At 46.0% G+C, this 23,957-nt stretch overlaps 2 protein-coding genes across 6 annotated transcripts in view; one reads left to right on the top strand and one right to left on the bottom strand.

The window, feature by feature from the left end:
- Slc8a3 (solute carrier family 8 member A3) overlaps positions 1-23,957 on the bottom strand; it is a 150,481-nt gene that overhangs the window by 78,551 nt on the left and 47,973 nt on the right. The window lies entirely within an intron of this gene.
- On the top strand, positions 11,982-12,481 carry LOC121452331 (mitochondrial import inner membrane translocase subunit TIM16). Its single transcript, XM_041658408.1, has one exon. It carries the CDS (start codon positions 12,034-12,036, stop codon positions 12,367-12,369), a length of 336 nt encoding a protein of 111 aa, XP_041514342.1. The 5' UTR covers positions 11,982-12,033; the 3' UTR covers positions 12,370-12,481.

Below are 23,957 nucleotides of genomic sequence, written 5' to 3'. Positions count from 1 at the left end.
CTTTGGGCTGATGAGGGAGGGGGAGTTGGTTAGGGGAGGAGGAGGGAAATGGGAGGCGGTGGAGGGGAGGAGACAGAAATCTTTAATAAATAAATAAATAAATCATTAATTTTGCAAAATCAATCCAGGTGCAAAGTATTTCACTGATTCCGACTGCATGCTGGTTAAAAGCAGAGACTGTTTTGAATCTCAACGCCCAGGTTTTGAGTTTCTTCAAAACAGATGTGACAGTAGCTCTTCCTTTACACCGATACTGTAAGGAATGAGTGGGTTACTTCATAGGAAGCACATGGCATGAGTCTAGGCACACAGGAAATGCTAATACACAGAGCTGCTGTCACTAGTAAGCCTACACACGAGAAGGGAGACTGGCCAAGTCTCGGCTGGGAGCCACAGCAGAAGGTGAGGCTGGTAGCGGGGACATGAGGATAGCAGGCAGCACAATCGAAGACAGGTGCAGCGGAGTGCTGAACACACAGCCTGTGGGCAGATGGCTTCATGTGTTCTTCCTGACTTGTTTTACTTAGAGACTCTGGACTGAGAACTGGGTCAAATCATCAGCCATTCTAGGCTTCAGATATGCAATGTCAGTTCTGAGGGGCAGCCCAGTCTTCACACTGTAGAGTTCTTTCTTAAAGTTGTGTTTATTCTCAACTGTGTATATGGTGTGTGTGTGTGTGTGTGTGTGTGTGTGTGTGTGCATATGCATGCATGCGTGTGTGTCTCTCTCTGTGTGTGCGTGTGTGCCTGCATGTGTATGTGTGTATGAGTGCAGGTGCCCGTGGCAGCCAGAAGCAACAGATTCCCCTGGAACTGGAGCTAGAGGCACTTGTGAGCTGCCCAATGTAGGTTCTAGGAACTCACAGTTTCCAGAAGAGCAGGGTGCCCCTTTAACTGCTGAGCCATCACCCCACCCTACATTGTAGACTCCCAGGAAAAGCTTTTCCCAGTGGTTACAAGGGGGAGGGAAGAGAAACAGAATCCCTATTCTGCCTGAAAAGCATTTTTCATACCTCCCTCCCCTTCATCCGTTAAATAAGTCAGGCATCAGAGACCTTTCGGGGTCAGTTTCAGGGTTCCCAAGATGTCCAGACCTATGCTTATTTTTCAACAGAGAATAATGACGGGAAAGGGAGGTGGCTGCCACAAAAGGAGTTATGCTGAAAATTCAAAAACAAGAATCACGGACTTTGAATCTTTGCATGGGCCATGGCTGCCGAGGGATTATAAGTAATGGTCCTTGGGTCTTCTGGAGCCTTCTCCAATGTCTGCCAAATCGCTTGCTGAAAGACCAGGAATGGAACCAGATGCCACACACACAGTAAACAAATGGTAAGTGTTGATAGTGGTGTGTGTGTGTGTGTGTGTGTGTGTGTGTGTGTGTGTGTGCAGAGTCGTGGAAAGGATCTGTGGAGACCAGCAGGAAGAACATATTAAGAATTTGACTCTAAGGTCAGTGGTGTTTCGCAGACACTATGGAAGTGACTAGGGTCGTGCAGTGGACCATCTTGCTGTGATGACCAACCATTCAGGCTTTTTCAAGTGGGCACACGGGTCTCCCACTCTTCAGTGCTCTGTGGGTGCACCTGTAAGTGGGCGGGTTCCAGGGACTGGAAAGTGAAAGAGCCATTTTTTCAAATAATGCTCCTCAAATAGATCGTTTTCATCAACTCTTCCTCCCCCGACAAAAGGAGACTGTAGCCACTCTTCCTGGCAGGGCTACTGTCTCTACACTTCGGGGAGGAAGCTGGTTCCGCCACTTGAGAGCCAGGGTAGGGACAGGATGAACACCTACCCTTAGGAACAAATTCAGAAGAAAGAAAATGCCCCAAGCTAAATTGTCTTCACAGAATTCTTAGCAATGACACTGCTGCCCTACAAGCATGCCAATGTAACTTGTTTTATTTGAACAGAATCATCAGATATTTCAATATAATATTTAAGCCAATCTGTCTTGATGACCTCCCCACCCCTGCAACAACTGTTGATATTTTTTAATTTGGGGAATTTTAAAACACTTATTTTTTGAGAATTTCATATTTGTATATTCTTAGATCATTTTCCTGAAGGCTTGGAGTGGCTGGCTAGTTTTATGTCAGCGTGGCACAGTCTAGAGTCCCAAAAGAGAAGGGAGCCTCAGTTGAGCAAATGCCTCCGTAGACTAGGTAGACTAGGCTGTAGACAAGCCTGTAGAGCATTTTCTTAATTAGTGATATATGGAGAAAGTCCATCCCATTGTGGGTGGGGTCATCCCCGGGAATGGTGGTCCTGGGTCCCATAAGAAAGCAGGCTGAGCAAGTCATGGGGAGCAAGCCAGTAAGCAGCATCCCTTCATGGCAGCTGCATCAGCTCCTGCCTCCTGGTTTGAGTTCCTGTCCTGACTTCCTTTGATGATGACCAGTGCTGTGGGAGCATAGGTCAAATAAACCCTTTCCTCCCCACGTTGCTTTGGTCATGGTGTTTCTTCACAGCAATGGTAACCCTAGCTAGGATGTTTGGAGACTCTTTAGTAGCAAATTATCTTATCATATAGCTTAATATACATAATTAATTTGCAAAAAAAAAACCCTTGGTCCTCCAAAGGTTCCTTGCCTATTTCTGATATTGCTTCTTCTCTGTCCCAACTCCAGTGAATGGTGAAGAGAGCCTTCCAGACCCTCCAGGACTGAAGCCATCCTTCCTTTATGCAGCTGCTGGGTATGCCGAGGATGCTTGAGGCCCTAGCTTTTGGGGCACGGTATACAGACAGCTCGCTGAAGATGATGCTTCCACGTGTGGGTGTGAGGCAGAGAGCCCACCTCTCAGAAGCTGCCTGACTCCTTGCTTCTATCTGAAGAGCCCTCTGGGGATGCGCTGTGACCTTTGTGTGGCTGACGTAGCATTCCATCTCGGCCTGTACTGGTTGTTCTTCCTTCCCAGGTATTTGGCCTCAGGGCTTTGTTAGTGGATTTGCCTTCCTTTGTGCAAATATCCTGTTTAGGATTTGATAACTAGGGAACCTGACCACCATGATTAACTAACCATAAACTAGACCTCCCGTAGGTATGACTCAATCTTTTTAAACAAAATATACTGTCTTTTTTCCCCCAACACTTTGATTGTCTTGGCCCTTGCTGCTCCATAAAAGACTGCCCCTCCCAGGCCTAGCTAATTTCTGAAGATAGTGAAGGACCCATCTGCAAGGACACCGTTCATACACAATCCATTGCCCAGATCTCCACTACCTCTTTTGAGGAACTAACTCTTATACTTGAGCCGCCCTTCACGTGTGCTGATTCCCTAGGGTCCCTAAGCCCCACAGTCCCGTGCCGCTATTCAAGTTAGACAATTCTAAACCTTCTCATGCTGCCTGTCCCAATCCTCCCCTGGAGAAACCATGGCAGAGGCTCCGTCCACACTTCTCCCCATCTTCCCACCTTTTTGGCCCAACCAAGAGCTTCCTCACACAATCCTACAGCAGGCTATGTCTCCTCTTGCCAGGCAGCTGGGATTAGAAGTATTTCCCCTTCATGATGGTCACTTCTACACCTGTACATTTCACCACATCTGATGAAGATACATTCCAGGTACATTTTCAAATGTAATTTTCAAAAACCGCTTCCTTCAAGTCTTCCAACCACCGGAGTCCTTGCAAGGATCCTGCCCTTTAAGTCGGAGGAGCAGCAGGGAAGGCGTCCCTGTTAGTCACTTCTCAGTAGGCTGCCTGGCACTCACTAGACCAAGTTATATTAGGCAGGATCCAAATTTTCCATTTTCTCTATCCTGTTTCCATCCACCCTCTGACTCTGTTTTGGAACAGGCACAAGCGAGAGCAAAGACTTTCCTACCTAAATAAGCTCTTGAGTCTTCTAAATTTATTCTTGAGTCTTTTTCTGCCTAAAACTTGGTTTTCTTGGCTCTGGTCATATGTAAGGACTAAGCCTGAGTCTTTGTTTCTCCACCCTGGCTTCTTGTGGGATCAGCCTTCTTCTAAAGACAAAATTTATTCCTAAGAGGGGAAGGTCATATTAATGGCATACTTATCCCCACATAAATTAGGAAATGCTTTTGAAGGATCTAGTTCTGTCTCTTAACTTCTCAATGTATATAAAACCTCCAAAGGCATTGTAAATTCTTTGGAGGAATCCTCTGAACCAAGCTTGGGAATTTCAAGAAGAACCTGATATGGGGCTTAGAATACTGTGGATGGAGATGTCTGATAAAGGATATAACTAAAGAGCACACACACACACACACACACACAGAGAGAGAGAAAGAGAGACAGAGAGAGAGAGAGAGACTGTTTACAGTGGAATAAAGCTTTGCTCTACAAGACTGTTCAAGAACTGTCTTTCCACTAAACATTTGGTTAGCATCAATTTTGCTAGCATCCGAAGCCTTTGGGGAGCATGGCATGGGGCAATTCACATGGCTCAAGCTCTCTAAGAACATGTCAATGCCAAAGGATCCTCTGAGATACTGCTCATTAAATTCTCACAGTGACACTCAGCCATGCGCATGCAAGTGTTTTTGTTCGAAATGGTTGTTTCCTTGGGATGTACTAGAGTACTAGACAGATGGGTGGGATGCAGTTCAGATGGTTGAGTGCCTGTCTAGCATGCTCAGAGTCCTAGGTTTGATCCTCAGGACCATACAAACTGAGACTGGCACACTCAATCTGTAATCTGAGAACTCGGGAAGCAAAGGCAGGAAAGTGAGTTCGAAGCCAGTGTCGCAAGCTGTTCTCTCATTTCCCAAACATTCTTTCCCAATGCTATTCTAAGTAATTCTGATGGCTTGAAGAGTAAGCACTCTTTTTTATTTCTTTCCTTTGCATATTAATTTATTAGATAAATGGGAATGATTAAACCTATTTGCCCTACATGGACATGGTAAGGTCCCCCACATTTCTGGGGAGCACTGGGAAATCTCCGAAAGGCCTTTTTATGCCCATGCATCACTGGGAATTCTCCCCACTTCACCCACTCCCCTTACAGATCATGTGATGTCCCAGCTAGCAGGGAATCATCCAGTTTAACACCCTCGTTGGACAGAGGAGCAAAGCTAGGTCCAGATGGGAAACTGAATGTCACACAAAGTGCTTATTGGCCAGTTCAGGTTTTAAGGCAGAATGTTGAAGTTAGAGACTCTGGAGTTTTAGCCTCAATTTTGGATTTATCACCAACTGCTTGAATATCCTTGTGTTTGTTAAATTATATCTCTGCAGTTAACCTTGTCATCCGTACTTTAAGGAGAATAACCTCATAGGGCAATCATGAAAATGAACTAATATAATACATAGGACAATGCCTGGCAAATATTGTGTTGTATAAATGTCAGCATCTGTGTTACAAACCAGTAAAAATGCAGGTTCCTCTTCCATTGCCAAGAATTTGTTGGAATTTTGCTGACCAGAGAAAAACTGCATTTCCCTGAACTCTTTGCATATAGCCAGAACCGTGAATGAATGATGGGCAAAGAGGTGAGAGTGTAGGTTGCAAGCTTAAGGGGCTTGACTAAGTGACACTGGAAAGCCATGCGGCTGGTGTATTGATTGGACGATGCCAGAGCAACTCAACATCCCCAGATGGAGTCACTGATAAAACGCAGCCTGTCTCCTTGACTTACAGTTCAGAGAGCCAGCTAATCAGGGCATACAATATATGAGCAAGAAATAAACTTTCCCTGTGAACACCACAAGATTTGAGGGCTGTGGTGGCAGCTGGAAGACATACCCTAACTCATGCACTCTTGTGGTTTGTCTTCAAACAGGGAGGCTACGGTTGAAACTCAGGTTGGTGGAGTGCTCGCCTGGCGTGCATGAGGCCTTGGGGTCAACCTCTAGCATTGCAAAGCGGGATATGGTGATACACACCTGCAATCTCAGCACTTGGGAGCTGGAGGCTATAGGCTCGGAAGATGAAAGAGGCAAGCCTGGGCTACACAAGACTTTGGCTCAAAGCAAACAAATAAGTGACATAAATGGGACACATGTGGGGAAAGCAAGGGTGAAGATTAGTGTGTATGCATTATGTATGTGGCCTATATGACCCTGGATGCAACTTTGGGGTCTGACGGAGGGAAGGGTACTCATATTCAAAGAGTGATATTCCTCTGCTGTGTTACAGCAGTGGACAAGAAGGCAAAATACAGGCTAGCTCTGTGGTCTTTAGTGCTTTCCTGATGAGTGGCAAGACAATGGCCAATTATTCCAGCCCGGCTCTTCTGTAATATCTCTCGCAAGAACAGTACAAAAATCAGAAGTCTTTCAGGAAGGGTGACAGTCAGGCCTCGGTTTTATCTGTCCCTGTGGCTATGTACCTTTGGTCAAGCCATACATGATGCCCCAGCTCTAGCTTCCTCATCTGCAGAACGAGGGCCTGGAGAATCTTAAAGTGTCCTCCGCACTAATGACCTGGGAGTTCTGCAAGCTCATCCACTTGTGCAGGGTGCAAATGTCTGTGATGGTCTTTCAGAGATGCTCTCTGAAATTAAGATGCTCAGAGGCCCAGAGTCAGGTAGAGAGGCGGTCTTCGTGGCCTTGAAGCCTGCACTTACCTTGACATAAAATAAGAGGGGTGTGTGGTTAAGGACCATTTGCTAGGCCGAGTATTCTAAGAAAGGTGTTCATTTTGGAAGACCCTGGACTCCGCAATCAGAACAATTTTTTTCCCTCTTTGCAACTTAAAAATGCTGCACTTCTGACCCTGAAAGTCTGGTGATGGAGGAAGGTCATTGGTCATTAACTAATAAAGGAACTGCCTTGGCCCATTTTATTGGTTAGAGGATAGGTGGGAGGAGTAAACAGAACAGAACGCTGGGAGGAAGAGGAAGTGAGCTCAGAGACTCCACAGCTCCTCTAGGGAGCAGACGCCTGAGAGAGACGCCATGCCCCGCTCCCGGCATGAAGCTCCGACCCAGGATGGACTAGGCTAGAATCTTCCCGGTAAGACCAATTCTCACAGATTATTAGAGATGGGTTGATCGGGATGTGAGAATTAGCCTGTAAGTGCTAGAGCTAAAGGGCCAAGCAGTGCTTAAAAGACTACAGTGTCTGTGTAATTATTTTAGGGCATAAGCTAGCCGAGCGGGCGGCTGGGGTGCTGGGGAAGCGGCTCCGCCGCCCTTATTACTTCAGTCTGGACCTAGCATCTTCCTACTCCTTCATTTTCTAAGTGAATCCAAGGCTCAGGGAGATGAAAAGGCTCATCTAAAGCCCTTTAAAGGTAGATCGGGTCAAGTGTGGCAGCCGAGACCCGTTGTCTGCAGCCATGGCTTTGGAAAGGAAGGGACATTTGGAGAAGTGTCACACTCCTCCTGTTAAAGGGCCTGATGGGTATTTTGGAGAGCAGGGCCATCTACACCCTTGCTTCAGGAAAGCACTCCTTCTCTCCAGCAGATGCTACTAAAGGGGAGGGAATTCTCAACACTCCCCTGACAGATTGTGATGTTTGCTCTAGTGAAGTCTAGCATTCCCGGATGTGACCTGTGATTGCCACGGGAACCTCTGGAGCAGTAAGCTTTTTGGGTTTTATTTATTGTACCATTCCCAGTTCTGTTTAGAAATAAGTGGCAGCAGAATTAGCCAGGCAGGCAAACAAGGGTAGGGGTGGAGTGTTGATGGGGTGGGGGGAGCCGGTAGCTACCTTCTGCTCCCAAGGATTCAACCTATGAGGGAAAACAAAAAGCCCCTCACTCTGTTGCCATGGGAACAGCCTGATCTCTGCTGAAGATGCTCTGCAGGAGTCTGCTTGGGAATGGAGCTGACTTTCTTTCCAATGAGGCAGGGGGCTGTGAAAAAGCAATCTTGTCAGCAATTCTGTCTCCTATAGCTGCTGAGAGAAGTCCCCCATCCTCTGCTCATGGAACCCAGGTAGCAAGAAACGGAGCCATGGCCTGAGGTTTACTGTATGTGACTGTGAAGTAGGGCTCTGTGTTCAGGGTTCACTCACAGCTCATCCCCACAGCTGCAGTTATGTCCCTGCCCCACCAGGAAGAGGTCATGGTACCCATTTCTTGAAGAAGCTAGTGATACAACCAGAAAGGGATTTGTTATGTTGGAGATTTGGAGGTAAGAGCCTAGAGAGACAGCCACAAGTCTCTTGTATGTGACTCGGATGCTTCAATGCCCTCCGTCTCACACCATACCTTCGAACAAAAATTAGTAATGACTATTGCCTTCTGATCCATGTTTATCTTGTACTGTTTCACAGGAAACTCATTTCTCAGGCCATTCCCAGCTGTTTCTGACTGATACAGTCCCCTGGGACCATGTCCTTAAGCATCCTGTTGGAAGAGCTACAGGTCAAAGGCATCAGGGGAGGCACCGGATGGCACCAGCATGAAAAGCATGTGCTCTGATGTCAATAGACTTGATCTTTCCCGACTTTGTCCGTTCCTAGCTCTGTGACCAGGTCAAAACCTCTGGGTTCCAGTTTCTCTCTCTGTAAAATGGGAAATAATAATATCCACCTCACAGGATTGCTAAGCATATTTTAGAACATCATGGAAAACACTTAGTCAAGGGCCTGGGATATGATGGCTCTTTAATAAACGTAGACTTAGTAAGACATGTTTACAAAGTTTGGACTTGGTGGCCCTTAGAGTTCTCCTACCAGTAGGGGACAATGATTTCATTCCTACTTTCTAAAAATGTATCATGTTCACCCTCACAGTTCACAATCTTCTAATTAAAACAAAACTCTCATTTATCATTTGCTTTGTTCATTCTTCCTTAAAAATAATTGTACTAAAAGCAAATAGGAAAGAGAAATACAACAGAGCTCTAACGATGTGTTTGATAGCAGGAAAGTGTGTGAAATTATATATATATATATATATATATATATATATATATATATGGCTTTTACTATAGAAATAAAGTCTTTTAAAAGTGGTATTATCTAACATTTTGTCTATGTGATCTCCTTTGCTTTTGACATCTATTTAAGAGGGTTTAACAATTCCCAAACTTTAATTATCTTTTTCACAGAAAATATTTCCAAGTTGTCCTCTCCGGGCCTGGCTTCCTTCCCAGGCTCTGGTCCCCCAGAGCCAGCATTCGACTATGAGGATGAGCCAGAAGAATCCATGATCAACCAGCTGCACAGGGTTGCTGCTCACACAGCCATGCCATCTTGTGTGAGTTAATCACCCACACAGGACTAGCAATGCCACTGGCTCCATTCTAGGGAATATATGAGTGTGTTCAAAGGCCTGCTGACTCTCTGTCTAGTTTTTTTTTGTCAGTAGATAGTTGGTGGAGAAAGAATTTGACTCCACAAGTACTCTGGTACCACCTCAGAACATATTTCCCCAGTGGTAGAATGTCTGGACAACAAATGTATTTAATGTAGTAACTCCACTTGCTTCTCTCTTTTCAGCAATAGCACGCAGGCACGCACACACGCAGGCACGCACGCATGCACGACGCACACGTGTACAGTGGTTATCTGGTCGACCGCTCTCTCTCCTCCTTCTTTCCCTTCTCTTTCTTTCTCTCTTTCCCTCTTTCCCCTCAGTTAGTTTATGCAATCCATCTTGAAGTCCTGTCACTTCGTCTCTCAGGCTGTCCTTTTTCCTTATTGTAAACTTTCCCATCACATCCTTGCCCCCTCGTTTCCTGATGGTTCAAATATGCAACTCATCTCACTAACTAGAAGAATAGAAATGAGTTTCTTTTTGGGAGTCAAGAAATCAAAAGGTAACATCTCCCTAGAGTCCAGGATTGAAAATGTTTATAAGACCATTGGGATCAAAGAAAAAGCAAGAAGATCAATTGGCAGTATTTTCCATTATCAAAAGGATGGGGTGGCAATGAGAAGTGGGAACATTCTTACCTTTTGCCTTATGTCTTTTCTGTTAGCTTGAAATCCAACTTTTCCCCACTTCCCAAGCCTAGATCTCTTAGACCTGAGTTGTGCACACTGTAGATACCCGATAAATATTTTTAAATTCTTTCATTTTTAAAAAAAATATTATTTTGAGCTACAATAAATTTGAGACCTCGTAGGTTGAGTGGTGGTTCTCAACCCTAGGGAGTTTTAGAAAATTAATCCTGATGTCTGAGCCTTCTCCTTACTTGTCCTGATTTAACTTATCTTCTATAGATCTATCTGGGTCTAGTCCTTTCTAAATATCTCCAAGACTGAGAACTACTGTGCTAAGGACAGGAAAGTGAATGTCAGAAGCCCTGATGTTCTGACTATCTGTATGGCTGAAAAAAAAAAATCCCTCAACTTCACCATGTCTCCACTTTACCTCACACAGAGCAGAGTTCCACTGTGTTGCTTCTCAGGTGCATTCAAGTTCTGACAATATTTGTTTCCTGTCCTAACGAGTTCCCACCAGGAGAGACCACCACTCACCTTGGAGGATGTAAAGACTTTTATTGGACGTTCCAAGAACTAGAGGAAATAAAATAATCTAATGTATGCTCTCTCGTTTTTGTCTCTCATCCCCAGGCTGCTCTAGTCTCTTATCATAGATGGCTTCTTAGCCACTTCCCCTTCCTTTCAATGGACACACTCCAGGCCCCCGCCACCCTCACATACATTGCTGTGACAACTCTTTAATTAGCGCCTTTCTTCAAGGCATCTCCCCATCTGCTGCTTCTCCATCCTCCATATTGCTGCTAGACTAACTTTTCCAAAACACAGATCTGTCATGCTATTCTCTTGCTCAAACACTTCTGTGTTTGTTTTACTGCCTGCAAAATGATGTACTTCAGCCTGTCAATACAGGCTCTCCACTGTTCGCTCAGTCCCGGGAATCCCTTCCCTCTGTGCCCTATGTGTGCTACACTTTTATTACTCAGGCCTTTCCCAAACCCTACATACTTCCCTCTCACGTCTAGCAGACTCCCCCCCCCCCATATTGTCTTTCCAGAGCCCCACTTCTTCCATGAAGGACCTTCCATCCTGTACGTGCTCCCAGGGTAGCCACAATTCAAGTATTGTAACGTGAATTTGATGACATGTTAATGATTTAAGACTCACAAGACATTTGTTAGAAGCAATAAAACCATTGGGAAAACCCCAGAGAAGACAGCACAGAAGATGGAAAATATCTTCTCTCCACTAATCGGCTTCAGACAGCCAAGACGTTTCTCTTGCAACCTCTGTGCCTTGTGCTTTTGAAGTCTTACCATTGGGTTTTCAGGATTTTAAACAGTTTCCCTCCATACCACTTCAAAAGTAAGCAAAGGATATCTGAAGCTTGGTTGCCTTGGCATTTGTCAAGGTCATCACTAAGCTAATTGGTCTCTGTTGTACTTGTGGGCTTAGTAGTTGTGGGATGAGGGTACAACAGTGCTCTGTGTATGAAGGAAGTCTCACCATTGGCAGGGGCTCTGGGCCTAAATATCAATGTATAATTCTTGCACCTAATCCAGACCTCGAGGAGGCATATTTTCTCCCATATGCCGTCCATCTCAGATCACACTCCTCTTAAACTTCGCTCAATGCCTGGGTGAAAGAAAAGCACACGAGGACATGAGGTGAACCAGGACTACCTTGTCCATATCTTCTTCAGGAAGCTCTCACAGAAAGCATGGTGGCCCAGAGCCTGACCATTCCAGTCTGGACTCCTGGACACAAAGCACAGATAAACAATGCTGTGGTAACCCTGCCCTAGGGAGCACCATGGCATGAATGACTACCGTTTCTAACATCTAGGTGACTGTGCTAACAGTTGTCTATCTGTTTTCTCAACTATTTCAGCATTCCTATGTTGGGTATTGTGGTTACTTTTATCGCACATTCTAAAAACCTTCATATTTTGTGACCCAATAATAGAACGTTTATTGCTCTGATGCACTTACTGATCATCTGGGGCCAGGCACTATAGATGAGATGAAGGTAAGTCAGATATGCTCCTAATATAAGAAGTTTATAGGACACTGGGGGAAATGGCTGTCTACTCAAGGAAATCACATATTGCTAGAAGACAGGGGTTGCAACAGATTCAGAAGTCTTCCTTAGAAAAAAGAATTTGGGAGGAGCTGGTCCCTGGGTCGGGAAGCGGCACCCGTGCCCCTGAGGTGGAGCTGCCGCCATGGCCAAGTACCTGGCCCAGATCATTGTGATGGGTGTGCAGGTGGTGGGCAGAGCCTTTGCCCGGGCCCTGAGGCAGGAGTTTGCAGCAAGCCAGGCAGCTGCTGATGCTCGGGGTCGTGCTGGGCACCAGTCTGCAGCCGCATCCAACCTCTCCGGCCTCAGCCTCCAGGAGGCCCAGCAGATTCTCAACATCTCCAAGCTGAACCCTGAGGAGGTCCAGAAGAATTATGAACACCTATTTAAAGTGAACGATAAATCCGTGGGTGGCTCCTTCTATTTGCAGTCAAAGGTTGTCCGTGCAAAGGAAAGCCTAGATGAGGAACTCCGAATATAAGCCCAGGAAGACAAAAAGAAAGGGCAGATGCCCAAAACATGACTGCTGGGCACACTCCACCCCACCCATTGCCTCATAATTTATAGCTTGGTAATAAATGTCTTTTCCATGTTAAAAAAAAAAAAGAATTTGGGCTGGTATCATTGAGTATAAGTCAGTCTTAAAAAGTAAAAGATACCAAGGCACATAGTTTTGGTAAGACTCAACTACAAACCCTTTGTCAGTGAGATTCAATCATTAGTATAAAGACCAGTTCAAAAGAGCTATTGAACATCTTCCTGCCAGGGTAGTATGATAGAGGAGAGGGTAGGATGCAAGAGATGAGCAAGAGATTCCCTGTACCTGCCAGGGTGGTGTGAAAGAGGAAGGTAAGATTTAGAGATAACTATGAGTTCTCACCCTCAGACGTCAGGGCATACCTCATTTCGGCAATCCCTGCCTTGTCTGCTGTCCACGGGGCCACTTCACTCTCTTCCTCTTAAACACATGGTGCCTTCTTCATTTTATTCTATTTACCTGTTTCCTCTCTCTTTCCCCTTCGTGTCAAACACCCAAGACCAACTCTGGGATCTGAATGTTTATGGAAAGACCTTCAAACCTTAAAGTATTTTCTTGGCTCTTATTGGGATCACATCCCAGAGGCCGTTAACCACTCTCTCCAGTGACCCTCAGCAGTGAAGTTCACCTGCTCAGTCACATGCTGCCACACTTGGGAGAGGGGCAATAATGCTTCTGGCTGGGAAGGCGCAGATGGATAATTGCTTTTGTTCAAACATGTGTATACATATATGTGAGCTCATGCTAGGAGAGGAAGAGAGAGGAGGGAGGGAGAGGGATGAGGGCCACGGGGTTCGTGTATAAGCAATGATTCTCAGGAGTACCGTTCACCTTGAGGGAACCCTGCTCAGCTTTTCTGCAAGCCTCTCCTAGGAAGAAAACCTGCATCCAGGAACCAACCCTCCAGCCTGAATAACTGACCTGAATGACAGGAGACGTCCTCTCGGAATCCCCAGGGGCTTGTCTGAGTAGAGCCGTGAACACTCATAATACCAGGGCAGAAAAAATAACAACAGTCCATCTTGGCACCCTGGCTGTAAATGGCTCATTTACTCTGGCAAGAGGAATGGAGTTTTAATGACAAATTGTAATGCCGCACAGCAGGCTGGGTTGTGTGCTGTAAATTATTTGGAAAGAGGCACTACACCTTAATAAAAAGAGGATTGCTTTCTGCTGTGGTCTGAACTAGGTGTGGAATGAGAGCCATACCCCTCGAATCCCCTCACCACCATCTCAACCTGTCCAGTGCTCCCTTCCCCCAGCTCCAGGCACCCTCGTTCCCACATCTGGGAAATGAGGGCAGGGCTAGCTGGATTTTTATGGCAGTATATTTTCGCTCATGGGAAGGCCAAGAGACACTGTGGAGCTTCACGGGGCTCTGAGCCTGAGGGCACAGGGCTCAACAGGCATCTGTCTGTTTGTCCCTCTGAGAACTCCCTGAGTCTTTTCTCCACAGAGGTTCACTTTTCTAAGGAAGAAGGGAGCTCCAAGGAGCCTCGGGAAGGTCTGGACGCATCCCAGGAGAACTGAAGAGTCAGCATCTTTTTGAAAAGGCAGTGGTGGTCCTTGAGGCTAGGAGGCAGGCACCGTGATAGTAAAGACAGTGCCCCCCCCCCCCCCCCCCAGCATCCATGCTCTCCATCAGATTCTGAGGTTGCTTGCAATCAGGCTGGCCATGTAACCAGCACTGGCCAACAGACCATCAATGAAAGTACAACGTCTCATTTCAAAGTTGAAGCAGTCAAAAGTTTAAGTATTTTCTTCCCTCTCTCATGTGCTCAGAAGTGATGTTGGGGTAAATGAGGTAGGCAACATGTCCTAGACTGTGCCTCGTGTTTGTGTAAATAAGAAACCAAACCATCATATTAAGCTGGCGTAAACTGGTGATAATTTTTTCCTTTGGATTGTGAATTACAGAACGCACGAGCCTGCTTGGACCAATATAACCATCATCTGAAGGGCTTACATTCAGGACACTACTTCTTGGAGCCGGGTAGGCTACTCCCTGACTTGCTCCTATGCATCAGCCCTGGTTGCCACAGGCCTGATTGTGGGGCAGTGTCAAAGCATCCCAGTTCTAGCCCTGCCACTTCCTAGGCCATCTCAGAGAGTTCATCCAGCCTAGCTGAGCCACGCCTCTTCATACATCAAACACAAGGATCTATCTTGCCATGCTAGTATGACAAATTAGGCAATATATCTGTAAAAGCCTTAAGGCAGTCCTCAACACACAGCCCGTGCTCAGAACAGTCAATTCTTTCCTTCTCACTCCTGTCATTCATCTCAAGCTGTGATGTGGTCCTACATGAAGGAAGGCTAATTGGCTATGAAAACCCCGCCTGAAAATAGGTCTTCTGAGCAACCTGTGCTATCTAAACATTTGAATACCATGCAAGACATTTGCCAGTCGTATCTCTCAGGCAAACGACACAACATCCATAACCCACTTTTCTCATCCTCGGTGTGGAGGAAAGGAGCCACAGACATTGATCACTTTGCTGTTTAAACAGTCACTGGGCACACACCAGCCACCACATGCAAAGGTTCTCTTCTGGTATTATTAGCCCCTGCCCTTGCCTAATCTCACCTTGGAGAGGTTGTCTACTGGTAGCATCCCACCTGTGGATGCCATTGATAAGAACCTGAGGGATCCCAATATCCAGATGTGTTACTACAGACTGAAGAGCAGGTGGCATATGGTCCTATGCTCAGAGGTGTTCTCCTTGTCCCCTTCTCTAAGTTGGCTCTCAGGGTCATATTTTTTCAAGTGTTTTTGGTTAATTATAAGGAGAAAACAAAGGTTAGAAGAGGAGAGAAGAAAAGGAAGCCACCTGTAGACACATACTCTGTGCTTGGTGCAACTGCTCCTCTGGCGTCTAAACATTCATCCAGTGACTTTTGTGTTCCAGGTATTGGATCAAGTATGGAGACTGAATTGAAATCACTGTCATCTACTCTGATGAGGATGATGGACATATAAACAGAGCATTGTGAAATGATGTTTGAGAGGACAATAGGAAAGTAAAATATTAGGAAAGATCAAAATACAATACAGCATCCGTGTGTGTGTGTGTGTGTGTGTGTGTGTGTGTGTGTGTGTGCGCGCGCGTTTTCCAGAGGTGACCTGCCTATGAGTTTGAGTTTCTGGGCAAGGAAAAGGTGACGGTACTCAAGACACTTACGGAAGAGGAGCAGTACACAGAGACACAAGGCACAGTAGGATTCTGGTCCAAGAAACAGAAGCTGTGCTGTGCTGCTAAAGCAGGGAGTGTGAAGCAACGTAAAGAGCTACGAGACTGCTCAGTGATGGTTCTGGTCACTGACGACATTGTTCTTCAGGATGGGGAGGTTGCATCCTGTTCTGCTGATAAGATGGAGTCCCTGAGAACCTGCGAGAACAAAGCTCACTCTGGTGGCATGTTGTTATTAAGAGCTCATGTCTGACCGGGTCCTCTCTGTCTCAATCATTTCAGTCCAACTTGTCTTTCAGAAAGGATGACCTGTTCCCTTCTGTTCTCTGTATTGGGCATCTGCTATGAAGCCCCAAATCTAGTTTTTCTTATATTAATCCCATTGAAGAAACAGGTTCCAAGTTTAGATGATCCATCCCAAGCTACACGGTCCTGTGAGAACCCCATCTGACTCCAGAATGCAGCCGAAGCACACCACTGTCCTGCCTCCCACGCTGGCTCAGCCTCCGTGCTCTCCCACCTCCAATTCCCACTCAACTTTGGACCCTCGCTATGTCTCACTTCCTTGTCCTCCTTATCCCTCTGTAGTCTGACCTCTTCTCTGAGACCATCAAAGATTACACATGCTAAAGAATAGCGTGTCTCCTGGCTTTCCTTATTCTGCATTCAATCTCTTTCATTGGTAAGTCTCAGTCCATCATGCTTCACGCATTATTAACATCACGGACCCGAAGAGGCCCACTTTTGGTGCCTTTGGTGTTGTATTCTCAATCCATTTCATCCATTCAAGTTTTAATCAATACCTCTACCGAGTAGACTCAAATCTGCATCTAAGTCATTTTTCCATTTGTCTTCTGGACATTTCTGTTTGAAGGCTTCATGGGCATCACGGGCATCTCAAGATCTGCCAGTCTTTCCCATGGAACCATTATTTCTTCATTCAGTGGCACAATCTTAGAGAGACACCAGAGCTAGAGTAGAGAATCTGGTATTTATTCAATTCATCTTGTGTTCACTTTATATCCCAATCCAATCCCATGTCCTTTAGCCTAAAAGCCTTTTCTGAGACATACCCAAAATCCACCTCTTTTTTTTCTTTCTACCTGTTGTTGCCCTGTGCTAGGCATCATCTCCGTTCTTTCATGCCATGCAGCTTCCTAAGTGGTCTTCACATTTGAGAAAGGGGAATGTGTTAGTTAAAGAAGTTAATACAGAAGTTACTGAGTTAAGAAATGCTTAACCAAGCCCTGCATGTGTGAAATTGTGAACACGCGAGCAACCTCAGTGATCCTAGGGATGAATCAGAAATAACCAGTACAATGATTGAACAAATAGACAAGACTAGGAGGATAGAGAAGGTGAGGTTTCAACGGAGAGAGTGGAGGTGGAGCAGAGTTGTCTTTAAACCAGAGACTCCTCAGGTACTAAGCCCCATGAGAAAGTTACCAAGGAAGCCATTGTGTGTGTGTGTGTGTGTGTGTGTGTGTTTGTGAGAGAGAGAGAGAGAGAGAGCATGAGAGAGAGAGAGCATGAGAGAGAGAGAGCATGAGAGAGAGAGAGCATGAGAGAGAGAGAGAGCATGAGAGAGAGAGAGAGCATGAGAGAGAGAGAGCATGAGAGAGAGACAGAGAGACAGAGAGACAGAGAGAGAGAGAGAGTGTGTTGAGTGGGGTTGTTAGAGAACATCAACGTTGCCCTCTCATCTAGAATGGAAATCTCTGAAGACCAGAGTAGCAGGGTCTGGATCCCTTGGCTTTTCCTGTGGGGTCCGTTGGGATGAAACAAATTATGGCAGAAGAAAGAGATTGTCCTGGTGCATTTCCTTTCATTGGTGGCTTCTTGCTCAGTTAAAGTGGGAGCAAGGAACTCAAGCCAAGAAATGAAAATCCTGGGGCTGGTGGGATAGTTCAGTGCTCTTGCAGAGGACTGGAGTTTACCCCCCAGGATCCACACGGTGCATCAGAACTATCTGTAACTCCTGTTCCAGGGCATTTGGCGCTCTCTTCTAACCTGTTCGGGCACCAGGCATGTGGTGCATAAATACACACGCAGGCAAAGCACTTACACACTGTGAATAAAAATAAATAAATCTTAATAATAAAAAAAAAACAAATGGAAGTCATTCACCTGAGAATATAGCTCAGGCGGGAGACACGTTCAGGCCTCTCTGAATGCTAGGGAGGTGGTGCACTCTCTTGCACGACATACAGCTTTTGTGTTTATTACTGAGAATCATAATGTATTAGTGCTTTAAAATTGTGCAAGAGCTAACTCCTTTAACAGGGGAAGGAACCTGCTTGCTGAGCACACAGGGACTCTACGGCCATGCCGGGGCTAGAACTGATGTATTTGACAGCCACAGAAAAAGGACTGAGTGTGTGCAGTATGGGCAACAGTTGCTGGCACAGCTCCTCTCCAAATTTGTTCAAACAAGGCAAATGGCACCACCATACCTCCATGCAGAGAGGGGAAAATGTCTGAGCAGTAGCCCAGATTCTTTCCTCTACTTCACCCCACATTAATCTAGAGAACAGACAACTATTCAAGCCTGTCTTGTCCTTCTTCCTCACATGGAACAAACTTCAGACTCCTTACCCTGCTGTTCCAGGCTGACTGTGCCCCGCTAAACTTCAAAGATTGAAACCCTAACCCCCAATACTTTGAAATGTGTTCTTATGAGGGAAAAAAAGCAACCATGATCAGTGAGAATCAAGTCACATTGGACAGGGGTGGGCCTCTAGTCCAGTAAGAACAGTGTCCTAGTGGGAAGACGGCTGGATGAAGACAGACGCACAGGCAGAAGGCCTGGTGATGAGAAAGGCACAGGCTAGGGCTATGCACCTGTAACCCAAGGGATGGCCAGACTTGCCAGCTTCCCACTACAAGAAGAGATTCAGGGAGACATCCTTTGTAGCTGCAGAGGGATTGTGGGACTAAGGACCACCTGGTTTCAGGCTTCCAGCAATCAGTCTGGTGAGACACCATACTTCTGTGGTTTCAAGTCACCTCCTCTGTGTGTGTGTGTGTGTTGCTTTGTAATATTACTCTGGGAATAAATACACACGCTTCCAAGAACCTGTATGCTGTGGTGTCTGTCTACCTCACACAGCTCACTTTTCTCTGTGTTCCAGAACACGATACACCCATAGCCACTCTGAGGATGTTGCACACACTGGTTATTTCCCATAGAATGTTTTGTTATTTCCAGCTCTTCATGGGATAGATATCTTCTTAGATGTGGAGTTGTTTTAAATCTCACCATTCAGAGAGGCCTTTCCAGAACACCCTACCGACACATGCTTAAAGCATCCTGTCTCATTCCCCTCCACAGTCGCCTCAAATGATTGTTAAGTTACAAAGCTGCTGGCTTGCTTTACTCTTCTAGAATAAGAACTGCGTAGAGGCATGGACCAGTCACGTGGGGCTGTTCTTCTAAACTGAGCTCATAGTCTTTCCTGGGAAGAGCTCCTTCGCCAAACATTCTCCACATGCTACACAGCTTGGCATAAGGAAGGTACTCAAAGACTCTGTTTTGAATGCGCGAATAAAGGAACGTACCATTGATATAACAGCTCACTGAGTGTCCCCTTACTGGAGGCAGAAAGCAGTCTTGGAACACCCTGCAGTGGATCACAGAAGGACCAGTCAAGGAGGTAGTAACGCATCCCATAGGAGCCAGAACGAGAATCAGAAAACGGGCCTCTAAGAATTAAAACATATGTTTTCCTATTAGTCTGCTTTGCTGAGGTTATTAAGAAAATAAGTGTGGCTGTCAAGTCTTCAGAAACCTAATCATACTGTAAAAGGACTCGGGGAGCTAGAAACCCAAAAGAAATCCTAAGGTCATTTGATCTCCAAAATGAGCAGTTGGATCCTAATTTGCAACCCGTGGGAAATTCAGCTTTGCAGAGACTGGCATAGATGCTATCCAGGCAAAGGTGTGGCTTCTGTTCTGAAAACACAGGGAGACTTATTTGTTCGACAGATGATTTTTCAATATAAACTCATGTCTTTACCCTTTTTTCAGGGTTCGGTGTCAAATTCAACAGTCTGTATCCCCAAAGAAGCCCGCCAGGCCATCTGACCTGAGAGTTGGTAGTAACCATTTTTGACTAATTTGGAAATCTCTCTGCACTTTGTTAATTTGACCCTTTGGGGGAAAGAAGTTTTTCAGTTCCCCTCTTTAGGGGCAAACAAAGAAGGACTTGGGATGGCTGGCCTTTAAGCAGGCTTCCTCCTGGGCCAGGTGAACAAGAACTTTCAGTTTCTCAGCCTCCTCCATGCACCTATCCTGTTGGTCCTGATGAAGAGTGATGGATGACAGACGCTTCTTTGGAGAAGAGGGGAGGTAGCAGGAAAGGGGTGACGTGTTGCTTGATGGTTCCTGTACTATGGAAGGATTGGCTTCAAGACTAGGAGAGCATTCTGGCATCTCTCAGAGAGTGGCCGCTGAGAATGGGGCCTCCTGTCACTAGAATGTGAACTCCAAGGAGGCAGGTTTTGCCTGTCGGATTCACTGCTGCCCTTTCAGGACCCAGAACAATAAGGACCTCGCATGAAACAAAGGCTCAAGGTATCTTCACTGCTGGAAAGGGAGAATGAGCAAATGGTTCCGTGTACTTTCCACCAGGCACCAAGCAGCTTAGATATGACGACACATCTTTCTTTGAGCCGGTTACTTCCCTTGCTCTGAGCTCAGAACTCAGCGCACAGTACCACTCACCCAAGTTAGGCACACTAAATCCTGGTTCACACCTCTGTCCCCATGGAATGAGCAATAAGTCCCTGGGGAGGGGGGAGTGAGAGCTTGCAGCTGTGTTCACAACAGCCATCTCCTTTGTCTCCATATTTAAAGCCAGTTGACACAGGACTGGGTACAGAGTTCTGAAGAGACGCTCTGGCTGTGTCGTGTTTGGCATGGAAGAGCCTTCAACAAACATCAGTGGAACGAAATGTGTCTAGACACTGCTCTCCAGACTCCTAGGTGGGACAAGGACAAGGGGCAGAAGGGACCACAGTCTTAGCACTCTGTTTATTTTATTGTGTGGGGACAAACAAAGGCACCACCTTGGAGGGAACAGACCTAATAGGAGGTCTGTTAAATTGGAAAAACAATGTAGCAGACCTCCTATTAGCTCCCACTTAGAAAGCACCAGTGACTAGGGACTCTGCTTGTATGCATGGCATATTTAGCAGGGTGCTAGACGGGAAATTTGTGTTGTCCAACAGTACCAGTTAGCATTCAAAGCTGAATCAAAGACTCATTAAGTTTTTCCAGCCTTAAAGGCGGTGGCCAATAGCTGAGGACATACACACTGTCTCAGAACATGGCAAAAGGCATCTCAACCACCTGTGCCATGCTCAGTCATTCATTGCTCAGGTACTGTCCTTTCCAGCCTGCAAAATGAAGGAGGAAAGGAGAGAGGATTGTTTGACTCCTCGACCAGTAAGGAGAATTAATTAGTTAATTAATTAACTAACTAACTAACTTCTCCTTCCTCTTGGTGTCAGTGTGTATATATAAGTATATGCATATGTGGGGAGGGTAAATAATAATTTTGTTATTATTTCCTAGTCAATGTCTATCTATTATTTATTATTATTATTACTATTATTTATGAGACATGGCCACTCACTGGCTTGTGCTGGCTGGTCAGTAAATGTAAGCCCCAGAGCTCTCCCAGGGCTGGGATCACAAATGGGTATCACTGTGCCTGGCTTTTCCAATGTAGGATCTGGGCACTGAATTCAGGTTCTCAAGATTACAGGGCAAAGCTCTGATAACTAAGCTCTGACGATCAGCTCCTTCCTTCTCTTTCACAAGGGAGAGGATGATGGAGGAAGGTCATTGGTTAAATAAAAAGAAACTGCTTGGCCCTCATTGGTTAGAAGATAGGTGGGAGGAGTAAACAGAACAGAACGCTGGGAGGAAGAGGAAGTGAGCTCAGACTCCACAGCTCTCCTCTCGGGAGCAGACGCCTCAGAGAGACGCCATGCTCCCAGCTCCCAGGCAGACGCACGCGATGAAGCTCCGACCCAGGATGGACATAGGCTAGAATCTTCCCGGTAAGCGCACCTAGGGGCGCTACACAGATGATTAGAAATGGGCTAAATTAATATGTGAGAATTAGCCTAGAAGAGGCTAGATAGAAATGGGCCAAGCAGTGATTAAATGAATACAGTTTGTGTGTTGTTATTTCGGGCATAAGCTAGCCAGGCAGCCGGGGTGCTGGGGACACAGCCCCGCCGCACATATTACTACAAGAGGAGATAACATCCCTTCTCATCCCTACCAGCCTGAGGTAGGGAATAGCAGTTGGCACCTCTAAGATGGTGGCAGTGAAATTCTCTTAGCGCTGGAATTTGCTTGGTCCCTGTCCTAGCATCATCAATATGATCAGAATAGAGAGGATAGTTCTTAGAGACTGGTGTGGTCCAAGGAGCATGGGACACATAGTTACATGGGGATCATGCCAGCTAGGAGGCCTCTGGAGGGGCCAGACCAGTCAGCTGAGGAGGGTCAGTTGCATAAATCCCTAAAAAGAAGAGATGGGGATTTTTGGTGGCCCCAGTCACCTCTGCACCTTAGAGGACATGAAGAAGAACACAGGTCTCCACAGCACCTCAGAGCAGAACATAAAGACTAGAGGCCAAGGGGAGCCATGAACTGCTCAGGCAGCTGCTGGAACAGAGCTGGAACAAGGAAGGTGGTGCTTCTTGATCCAGGGGCTGAAGAAATGGACCTGACCAAGGAAAGTGAAGTGGTCACTCTCTGAGAGGGTCCAAAATGACTGAGGACCGTGACAGTCTGTATCATGCCAAATAACTAACATGACATCAGAGGGTGAAACCAGAGTGAATGACAACCCCCAGACATTTCTTCTTATCTTCTGTCATCGCCCAAAATACCAAAGGAGATTCAGCTCTGGAGGGAGGCAGTGTGGGTGGGGCAAAGGAAAGAGGAGTCAGGATGACCGTGCACTCTTGGTTGATGGTACTCCAAAGATGCAGAGACTGGGGAGGAAGAGAAGTTGATGTCTCTCATCTTCCTCCAGATCCCTGGGGTCCTGAACCTAGTTAACGTCTGAGGAGGAGGTTTCAAATTAACTTTGAGATGAGTTTTTTAAACTAGATAGGTGGAAGGATTGTAAACAACAAAAGTTGTTAGGCAATCACAGACTCAAGGTATCATTAAGGTGTGAGCTTAAAAGAGTGTACCTAGGGAGGGACGATGACTTGGTGTAAATTTTTGGAGAGAATAGATAAGAAACAAAACACCTCGGTGTTACGCAGTCTGGGCCCTGGTTTGCACCATGAATCGGTTACACATGCATTGTATCACTGCACAGTAAGGTGTACGTACACACTCATCACTGAACACAGAGGGGAACTTGGGATAAAGAAGTGTACAACTGGTTGCTGGGTCCAACTGGCCTCCACTCATTCAGAATAATTCCCCAGTCTGCCCAGTTGCACCTGTGTTCACAAGCAGACACCATGGGGGACAGGGAGTATGGATCCTGGATGAGTCAGCAATAGATATGGGTGCTTGTTCCTCGAACCTTGGGATTCTGGGCAAAGGAATCTGTCTCAGCTTTCCTTTCTTCCTCTATGGTCTGAGGGTGGTGGCTACTAGCACTATGCTGTAAAGGTTTGGTAAGAATAATTTTGCGTGTTATCTAGAAGGTATGTTCATCACTAACTCTTCACCCTGCTTTTCTAAATGCTCAAGGTGCACCCTTCTCTTTGATCCCCTGCATGCCCCTTCTGGAGGGAACCTCTAGCTGGTATTTGGATGCTCCCATTATAACTGACATCTGTCTAATTATATTATCTACTCGACATTCCTCTAATTATATTATCCCCTGTGCAAGGGCAGAGGGAGAAACCCACACCTCACTGAATCTCTATGGTAACTGTGCACACGCAGTAGGGGTTCAGCTAACTCTGGTTCTGCTGAATTATCACTGTTAAACAGCCAGGGAAACTCGAAGAAGAGGATGGTGATGCGCGAATGCTGAACATAACTAAGGCATTGAATACTCACTCCATGCTAGGCATGGTGCCAGGCCCTTTAAGGGCATTCTTTCATGGCATCCAAAAAAAATTAGTCCTTTACTTTTTAATTTAGCCCTAGGAAGAATCTTAGGACAGAGGCAGAAGGTAGCCAGATTCTTTGTCAAAATATCTCAGAAACACTTCTAGCCCAGTTGCTGTTAAAACCCTTGCTTCCTTCCAAAGTGTTCTGAGCTGGACCTCTGCAGTTCACAAAGCTCTCAGCACTGCTGTCTTCCAAGCTCCTACTAAGATGGCCTCTTAATATCTGCTTACAACAGTCCA

The sequence above is a fragment of the Microtus oregoni genome, unplaced genomic scaffold, assembly GCF_018167655.1.
Source record: "Microtus oregoni isolate MIOR12 unplaced genomic scaffold, Mior012 000009F_ref0000495, whole genome shotgun sequence".
Taxonomy (NCBI): domain Eukaryota; kingdom Metazoa; phylum Chordata; class Mammalia; order Rodentia; family Cricetidae; genus Microtus; species Microtus oregoni.
The sequence above is the reverse complement of the archived record's forward strand: the minus strand, read 5'-3'. Positions and strand labels throughout refer to the sequence as shown.

Bases quoted from the DNA above. Each gene is read 5' to 3' on its own strand.
- LOC121452331 (XM_041658408.1), top strand. From the start codon at position 12,034: ATGGCCAAGTACCTGGCCCAGATCATTGTGATGGGTGTGCAGGTGGTG.